General features: G+C 36.9%; 2 protein-coding genes, 1 non-coding gene and 1 pseudogene across 3 annotated transcripts; 1 reads left to right on the forward strand and 3 right to left on the reverse strand.

Annotated features, from left to right (window-relative positions):
* Positions 1-231: 231 nt before the first annotated feature.
* On the reverse strand, positions 232-661 carry LOC112529125 (annotated as a pseudogene).
* Positions 662-1,537: 876 nt separating this feature from the next.
* On the reverse strand, positions 1,538-1,610 carry TRNAF-GAA. Its single transcript has one exon. It is a non-coding gene; the product is annotated as a tRNA-Phe (tRNA).
* Positions 1,611-1,846: 236 nt separating this feature from the next.
* On the forward strand, positions 1,847-3,185 carry LOC112529640. The gene is made up of 2 exons (XM_025140979.1): positions 1,847-1,984; positions 2,392-3,185. Exons 1-2 carry the CDS (start codon positions 1,891-1,893, stop codon positions 3,042-3,044), a joined length of 747 nt encoding a protein of 248 aa, XP_024996747.1. The 5' UTR covers positions 1,847-1,890; the 3' UTR covers positions 3,045-3,185.
* A 2,558-nt stretch (positions 3,186-5,743) lies between these two features.
* LOC112529126 (probable alkaline/neutral invertase F) lies at positions 5,744-9,335 on the reverse strand. The gene is made up of 4 exons (XM_025140198.1): positions 8,706-9,335; positions 7,306-7,746; positions 6,564-7,122; positions 5,744-6,048 (listed from the first exon to the last, which is right to left on the reverse strand). The coding sequence occupies exons 1-4, from the start codon at positions 9,333-9,335 to the stop codon at positions 5,744-5,746; spliced, it is 1,935 nt and encodes a 644-aa protein (XP_024995966.1).
* Positions 9,336-9,600: the final 265 nt, after the last annotated feature.

The following is a 9,600-nucleotide window of genomic DNA, read 5'->3' on the forward strand; positions in this document are numbered from 1 at the left end:
TTTTAGATTTTTTATATTTAAAATGAGATGTTTATCCTGTATTTGATTGTGTTTATCTGCAGTTAGTTACACGAATTCAGTTATGGGATGAAATCGGATAGGGATGAAATTGTTTAGAGATGAACGGGTTTAAGAGTTTTAAGAGTTTAAGAGTTTTTAAGAGTTTTAGCCAAATGCTTTATAATATAGTATAAATATATATATATATATATATGGGGTATGGGAGATTGATTACCAATTGTGTAATTTGACAATGTTGAATTTTTCTAAAACGGTTTTGCCTTCTTTATAATTATATTTTTGGGATTCATCGTATGCTTTCTCATACTTCCATCCTAATACCTCCCCACAATCTGAGCAATGAACATCTGCCACGTTATGTAATCCGGTCATCAAGTGTCGGTCTTGTTTGATACTTGACACCACGTTCATGACATGGGAGAACAAAAAGGCTCTCCCATGGCTAGCCTATAATATATACAATCAATTAAATATTTGGTGTCATGGTGTGTGTATGTATATATATATATATATATATATATATATATATACCTGAAAAGCCTTAGAGATGATATCATCATGCATGGAGAGCAACATGGTTTCGACAAATGTAGCAGGCATACAACCTGGGAGAGATGATGACTACTTGCTCATCTGCCATTTCATCGAATCAACAATATTTGGGAGATGTTTGTTGAGTAAAAAGAAGAAATGAAGGAATATATAACAGATAAAGAATGAGTCAATCAAATGAAAGAAAAATATAAATATAAATATAAATATAAATATAAATGGTAGTGTGGTTAGTTGTTGATGATGATAGGAATAAGATAAGATTCTTAATTAATTTATTCAAACTTCTTTTAGTCAAAAAATTAGTTAATTATATATAGCCATAGCCCATAGGGCATGATGCATGTAAACCATATATATACTCCATTTAAAATCAATAACTAATATTAATTATAACATACATATGGAATGGAGGTACCTAATTAAACTGAATTTTAATTTATGATCGATGATGCATGTTACTTTTTTGAAGTCACCAACATCATCACCTATATATATAATGCATTAACTTCCATAAACTTAACAAACACGCAACTATATCATTCAGCTTGTTTTCTTTTGTTCTGCATGCACTGTATCATCATCATCATCATCATCATATATATATATATATATATATATATATATGTGTGTGTGTGTGTGTGTGTATACCTACAAACAAAAACACCCCGCTACTCAATCGGTTTGTCTTAAATTAATACTCCAATTCATCATTACAACAAATTAATCAGTGGTAAAAGTAAAACACAATCAGCTGCAGAAAGATGAAGATTGATTAGAAAGAAAAACAAGATTTCTTGACCAGAAGAGATTACATTTTTGTTCGTAAAATTAATCATCATTTCTCCCACAGTCTCTCTCTATATACGGATTTATTGATATATCATCTCTTTGTATTCTTATTCCCTTCGTCACTTTTATAAAAAGATGACACTGTTTATCAGGGGATGAGAAAGAAAAAAAATGCGGTGAACGTGGATCGAACACGTGACCTTCAGATCTTCAGTCTGACGCTCTCCCAACTGAGCTATCCCCGCTTCTGCGTTTTCCTCTTGCAACAATTCATATGATGTTTGTTTAATCCTGGATTAGCTTGAATGTGTAATTAAATTAGGGCCAGGGCCAGGGTCAGGGTCATCGCCATCGCCATCGCCATCGCCATCGCCATCATATCATATGCTATGCCTACCTAATACTAATACTAATACTAATACTAATACTAATTCATCATCGGTTGCTTAATTTTATCAGACATTCATTAATCACATATATAATTGTTTTTGTGGGTTTTCATCTCTCTGCAGAATTCAATTTGAAATGGGGTTTCTTTCAAACAAACTCCAAAGGACTCAGATCAAACCAGGCCATCACATCTACACTTACAGAGCTGTCTTTGCTTACTCTCACCATGGTATATTCTATCACTTTTCTTCTTCTTGTGTTCCATTTCATCTCTCCTAATTCCATTCCATGAGTTTTAATCTGAAATAGAATTTTGGATCAAGCTGTATCATTTCTCACCATATTTTTTACCAATCTGCTCAGTATTTCTTTGGTTTCATTTTGCTTGCATAATTGTGTTTTCTTCTTATAGATGCAAAGATTATGCCTCAAAACTATAATCTACCTCTTTTGTAATATCAAGTTAAACTAAAAGAATTCGCAGACTATAGAAAGGACTAATTTGCAGGTGTTTAGGATTCGAGATACCATAACAATGTAGAATCAATCAATGAGAAGAATGATAATTATGCTAGATCCGAAAACCCAAAATAATGTCTAAATGATAAATCTTGAATAATAATAATGATAATGCAGGCATCTTTGTTGGAGGTAACAAAGTGGTCCATTTTACTCGTGATCCTCACACAAGCTCAAGCAGCAACACCTCTCTTGATGTAATGTCTGAAACACCCACATCCTGTAGCACATATCCAGACTGTGGCTTTCGACAACCCAAAAGTGGCGTTGTTCTTTCCTGCCTGGATTGCTTCCTTCGAGATGGGGACCTCTATAGTTTCGAATATGGCGTGACCCCAACTGTATTCTTGGGCAGAGTACGAGGTGGCACTTGCACCACAGCCGTATCAGATGGGGTGGATACAGTCATCCACAGAGCCATGCGTTTGCTTCAAAATGGGTTTGGGAAGTATGATGTGTTTCAGAACAACTGTGAGGACTTTGCTTTGTATTGCAAGACAGGGCTTTTAATCATGGATAAGGTTGGGTGTGGAAGAAGTGGACAAGCTGCTTCTGTATTGGGTGCTCCGTTGGCAGCTCTTCTATCGTCCTCTCTGAAACTGTTGATACCAAGTTCGGCAGGCGTTGCAACCGTGACAGCAGGAATGTATTGTATGAGCAGATATGCAAGTGATATTGGAGTCAGAAGGGACGTTGTTAAGGTAGGTGTGGAGGATCTTGGTGTGAAATTGCGTTGGATGGATGATCTAAAAGAAGATGAATCCATATGATTTATTGGAGTAGTAGGTTCAACGTTTTATGATTGTCTTTGTAAATTACCTTATTGGAGTATTTGTGTTTTGGTTGGTTTGAAACAAATTCATTATGTTATTGGAAATTCTGATTCATATTAGTGGTGTTTTATTCGAACCAAACCAAACCAATTGGTATCCAAATTAACATCGGAATTAACATTTTTGTTTGTTTGTTTGTTTGTTGGGTGCAGTAATGTAAATACAACGTTCCATTACTTGAAAGGATACTAGATTTCTAACATGACATGTAAAGACACTTTTGGGATTTGAAGAAAGAAAACAAGGATATTTTGCCAAATGTATTCCAGGAACATAGGTTAAAATTAGGATAGTTGTTGAGGACAGGTTGCACTTGAAACATCTGCTGGTCTTACTAATTAAGCTGGTTCTCGAAGTTCAAAAACAGACAATTGTTAACATTCATGGATATGAAAAAGATATATATATATATATATATATAATCAATCTGGGGTTGATTATGCTTTGCTCTTAATTTACCATTGTCTAATTGAATTGATTGTGTGTTTTTATGTTCCATTCAAACGCTGCAATTAGACTTGAATAAATCCAAAACATGACCCCACTTCAAACAAAGTCTAGACCTACCTTGAGGTTGGATATGTCCTTAATAATCCAACCAAATCAAAAAGAAGAAAACCATATGGACCTGTGAATAAGTGGTTGAACACTGGAACTTCCATTTAATTTACATGGTGATTACAATTTTATTCCAACAAATGTGCAAGGAAGGATACATACATACATATATATATATATATATAGAGAGAGAGAGAGAGAGAGAGGGAGGTTCAGGGAAAAACTTCAAAAAAAATGAAAAACTGAGGTACACCCTGATAACCATTCATTTGGACAGGTATGCACATGTGCATACAAGTAACTAAAATTGTTTTTTGGTTTTATGCACGTGTGAATGTTATGCACACATGCATATTGAACAAATTTCTTTCAAATTACTAGTATGCACATGTACGTACCGTTCAGATGAACGGTGTTACTCAGTTATATATAGATACAAATGATCGTGTAAGAATAGGAGTTAAAGTGAGAAGCATAAGAAGGAATCTAGATTCTTGATCACTTTAATCTCAAACCCACCCAGGCATATCACTTGATACGAGATTGATCTGGTACATTTTATTCTAACTTGCACCTCAGAGTGGGGATCCCTTTTTATGCTTCTCATCTTAAAAGGAACCCAACCCTATATATATAATATATATATCCCTATATATATATATCTATATATATATATATATATATATATTTTATGCATGTTTATTTTCAGTCAATCTCACAAGCGTTGTGTAGTTTGGTGGTTCCTACGGTCATTTACTATTTTTTAAATATTTGTAAAAAAAATTGTGACATACAATACAGGGAGAATGAGTTAAAGGTAAGGCACCTTACCCAGTTGATTGCAATGCACATTAAAAATAAATAAAACTAAGCAATCGAAGTGAGTGATTCAATCGAAAAGTTGTTAAAGAAACGTGAAACAAGGAAAACGGTCCTAGAAAACAAGCAACAAAACTTGGCATCCTGTCCCATTCCCTTCTACTCATCTAAGAAACCCTGTTTCTCTTGCAGCTGCCCCTTATATATAACTTCATAACATCAACAAAAAACAAGATAGAAAGTTAAAAACGTTCCATTCAAAAAGAAATCAGCCATGGCCACTGCCTTCAAGATCCAAAACCTACAAAAGGTTATCAAGGAGAAGCGAACAAGGCTTTTTGCGTTTCGCTACTGCCTCTATTTGCTGCTTTGCAAGAGGGACCATGATCAATAACTATGCTACTATTACCCCACTTCATACACGTCCATGTCTTGAGTCTTAAATACCTACCTTAATTACTTTATGATCTCCACAGGTTTCTCCTTATCACAAGTTTTCACAAATCATTCAACTTCATCAGGATATCCAAATCTATAAATCTGACACCAGAACAATCCTGTTAATCTCTTTCTATTAGGAGATATATCATATCCTTAACTAAGCATATATGTCGAGAGTTAGTTTCCCTTGTATTTTGGTTTCCTAATGTTAACCTATTTGTAAATGTATATATCTTTGGTTAATGAATAAGAAACACAAGCTTTACCATAATCTTGGCACTTACGTCTTCACCATCCATACAACCTCTCCTCCCCCTCCTGTAGTCCTAGTTCAGTGGTTCCGATTCCTTTCCCTTCTATGGTTTACAGTCACTAGTCTCATAGTAAAACAAAAACAAATGTACTGCATCAAAAATATCATGTTCACATATATACTACACTTGATGATCAAATCCGCTCTTTTCCTGGAGCTATATTGAGCAGTTTTCGATGGATTCTTCTTTTATAGCAATCTTACATTAGCGAATGTGTAAGCATTGAAGAAGCTCAGAAACTTCAAATGAATGGATATAAGATGAAACTGCATGACATACTTGATTGTCATAGGAAATGGCTGGTGTAGACTGTAGTGGTTACATGAAATGACACAGAAAATAGGACCAGGCATTTAGCAAACAGGAGTTAGCCCAAAATGATGACCATACACCAGCATATATGTGTAGATTTTGCATGATCATGGTATGCTTTTAAAAAATCTAGTTTCAAGTTTCTCAGTTAACATCCTTCGTCTCAATCTATGTACCATTTGGTTCAGCCTTTCACCTGGAACAGGACCAAGAGGCAGAGCGTGTAAGCCTTGGCTTTTCTATCTTCTTATCCTCTTCTAAAGAAATCATGGCAAGGTTAGATGGATTCTCTATCATCAACTTCGCAACCAGGTACCCAGAGATGGACCATGTCTGATATTTCCTTGCTTGCTTTCCTATATAACGCCCCTTCTTACCATCATAATACTCAGGCCATCCATCTTTTGAAAGTCGCTGCTCCACCAACTCAATGGCTCTCTTAGCAATTTGAGGCCTTCCTGCCTTGATGCATGCTGCTGTCAGCAGCCACAGAAGAACTACAAAACCCAAAATCACCAAGTATGTGAACATATAACGGTTAATATATCATGTTATACAAGTAACTGCTGGAAATGTTGTCAATTTTTTTTTCTAACTGTTGTAACATGGATCAAACAACATTGAGTCGGGGAATTAACCAGCATAGACATTTAAATTGGTCATTAACTTGTTATTTATTTCAATTCAAAGTTACTAAAGTATGACAAAAGCTTTCCATAAGAGTTGCAACTCATGCATCTTATTGCTGCTGCCAAATTTATAGTAGGTACCTGGTGTTCAAAGTTTCTTCGTATTTTTTTTGGTCAAGCAAGGTTGATTTCTTTGTATTCGTGGTATGTAAGACATACTTCCTCCTATAAGTGAGAATGCAAAGGATCTTTTTGCAATTCCTATCAATATGATTTTCTATTTTGCCAAAAAAGTAATGATACGAAATTTAAAAAATAATGAATCTGAAGCAAGTTGTGGAGTGAACATATCCAAGTTAAGTTATAACCAACTTAGGACTCACCTGGCCAAGATCCGCCATTGTGATAACTCCAACGTATGTTCTTTGGATCACATCCTGTGACAATCCTCCACTGATATCCCTCCAAAGCTGGGTAAGCAATTTTCAGCGGCATCTCACCAATCAGGTCTTCCCAGCGCTCCTCAACCAAGTCCATAATAGCTGTAGCTTGTGCCAGTGTGGCTAAAGAGCTCAAGATAGCAATACAGTTGCCAATTAAGAACCACCTGAAGTCCATGCGAGCTGGGCTCACATTTCCGATGAAGTATCCTCCCCTCAACGGCATGAAATCAAACACCCAATCTGGGATCGACTCTGGAATGACATTGAACTTGTTAACAGCTGTGTGGGAGTACTCCTCTGTTTTGTAACGGTAAATGTTGTTCAGTTGGGTAAAATCCAGCCAATAGTAATTTCGGATGTGGTAACTTAGAGCTGTAATTCTTCTTTCAATCCGCTCAATTAGTCTGTTGGAGTCACTATCCTGTTTGAGCATTTGTTGTGCACACCTCAGCGCAAAGAAGAAGAGAGCCTGAATCTCAATCGGATATCCATATATTCCCTGCCACAAATGCAAGTTAGAGCTGACTATAAAGTAGCATGCATAAACAGAATTTTGAAGTACTCTAAAAGACCACTATGATGCTCTCTAATAGTATCCTTCAACTACTACATAGTTGTTGGACATAACTGTTGGAGAGCCACCATATGTACAACCAACAAGAAAAATGAAATTGAAACCTACCATCCTCCTGTCAATCATGCTACATCCATCTGCACACAAGAGTGTTGGGAAAGTGTCAAAGCCGTCAGATAGACAAAGATTGAGTATCAACTTCATTCCTTTCTGCACCTCAGGTCTTTCTGACAAGGTATAATCCCCTGTACACTTGGTGTATGACCTTAATAGTATAATCCACCAAAAACCTGAATCAACTGGTGCAACTCTTCCGATTGCACTGCCACCAAAGTCAGCCTTCAATACATCCTTTTCCTGGTATGAGTCATACATGACCTTGAAACTAGCAGGCATGACACCTTCTCCAAGAGTGAAATTGTCAATTGTCTTTTTCCATCCTTGGAGATGGAGTGTCTTAAGCAAGAAGTTTTTCACAATCTCCGGCTCCGGATCTGGAACTCTCATTAGGCAGGCCAGGGCAGTTGGCACGAAGTCTCTCACAAACACCTGCACTAGACATGCACAATTCAAGGTCGAAGACGAAACAAGTAGCCTGTACGGTGAACATTTGTATATCACATGAACTGATGTATGAATGTTCACTAATATGTATTCCACCAGTTGTGCTAGATACTAAAGTGGAGTGGGCACATGCACATAGCAATAACTGTTCATGCATTTTAAAAGTGATAAATGATCAAGTAATACTAAAACTTTATGTAAATATTTCTCTGGTTTGCTCTACTTAATGTCCTTAACAAGCTACTGGAATTTTCCAAGTGTTCTGGTAGCTCTACTAGAACTGGTAAAAGATCTGAGTACTTGTTTTACAAGCTAGTGCATGTTACTCTCCTGGCAGGCCAAATAAGTAAATTATCAGCTTAACAAATTTCAATAGACTGTAGCTAGCATTGCAAACCTATATTAGCTAAACAAAATGTTGGAACTGCCTTATATATTTTTTAATCTTTTTGGTGCCGTATTATTGACACAGCGTATGAATAACTTTATTCATAGCATTTCCGATTATAGTAAAACAAAGAAGGTATTATCAGTTGAATCTATTCGAGCAGATTTGGATATACACGCACACGTCAGCACAATAAATAGGTCTTGCATATATGCACGAAGCAAAAGGAATTACACAATTAGACGAGCAAACAGATCACGTAAACACAATCCAGGCAGAGAAAACATAAACGCAAGCAAAGACATCCTGCATAAGCATGACAATGCACGAGTAAACAAATCATACATGCACGAGAGTAGAATCCTGCTCTGGCTGTAATGACACATGTGGAATGAAAATACCAACGTGTAGATCCAAATATGGAAACATGACAAGAAAGTATCATCATAATTAGGCTCTATAAAATATGCATATAATAAGCAGATGCGTATGTAGATACAGGCACGTTTCAAGTGCTTGGATATCAAATAATTCTCAATAAAAATTTACGTATTGCCTGATTGTAATTCAAAGCCTCTGCACTAGGATCGAGTGCGGCCAGCGTTCCAACTGGTTTTTTCTGAAAATAAACAAACGAGCTTCTCAGTCGTTCCCATGCTTCGTCCATCATGGATGAACTACTGCTCTCGGTTCCATTTGATTTTGCACTAGTTGCCTCAGTGACAAGGTTGAGAAGACTGGTACCGACGCTAGGCGACGGCTTCAAAATAGTTTTATTGTCAAGAGAACCACGTCCTGACTTATCCTTGTCGGAAGACTCCCCGTCCCGTCCTCCACCAACACCATCTGTCCCCATGGGAGACGCAGATGCGGATTGCTTGGATGAATCATGATCAGTCGTCGGAATGACAACTTCTCCTTCAGGTCCAGTTAGATTAGGAGATTTCAATGTAGTAGATCTCTTCAAACCTTGCCTATGATCATCACGAGTCATCGGAAAGCGAACGCGGCTATTCTCTATATTTCGCCAAATCTCATCAGTAGTATCGTCCTGCTGCACCGATGCATTGGATTTCTCTGCCGCTGACGTTTCGATCATGATCTGATCATCATCCATATGAAATTGCAGTTCGTCTGTCGAAGTGGAAGGAATGTTGTTCTCTGAGTCGCTCAAACTGGAAGACATTTCTGAATCGCAGAGCAAGAGGGGATCTAGAGGGAGAGAGAAGTAATGAGGAAGGGGTGTGTGTTTTGGCGGTTAAAAGATGTGTGGAGTCTGAAACATGAGGGAATTACATAAATGCCATTCGGTTTTTGATTCAAAAAGCCAGGAGGGGAGGAGTGTGTGGCATGGATAGTAAATGTAATTCCTACTTAAAACCCACCGATTATATGTATGTATGTTTTAATTTCTAATCCAAGAAACGCTACATTCAAATAGTATACCTCTT

Source organism: Cynara cardunculus (genome assembly GCF_001531365.2).
Source record: "Cynara cardunculus var. scolymus isolate 2C chromosome LG 16, CcrdV1, whole genome shotgun sequence".
Taxonomy (NCBI): Eukaryota; Viridiplantae; Streptophyta; class Magnoliopsida; order Asterales; family Asteraceae; genus Cynara; species Cynara cardunculus.

Excerpts from the sequence above, each read along its gene's own strand:
- LOC112529640 (XM_025140979.1), top strand. The coding sequence starts at position 1,891 with ATGGGGTTTCTTTCAAACAAACTCCAAAGGACTCAGATCAAACCAGGC. Across the intron at positions 1,985-2,391 it reads CTTTGCTTACTCTCACCATG|GCATCTTTGTTGGAGGTAAC; the intron begins GTATATTCTATC and ends ATGATAATGCAG.
- LOC112529126 (XM_025140198.1), bottom strand. The coding sequence starts at position 9,335 with ATGTCTTCCAGTTTGAGCGACTCAGAGAACAACATTCCTTCCACTTCG. Across the intron at positions 7,747-8,705 it reads AGGCTTTGAATTACAATCAG|GTGTTTGTGAGAGACTTCGT; the intron begins GCAATACGTAAA and ends TGTCTAGTGCAG. Across the intron at positions 7,123-7,305 it reads GCATGATTGACAGGAGGATG|GGAATATATGGATATCCGAT; the intron begins GTAGGTTTCAAT and ends CATTTGTGGCAG.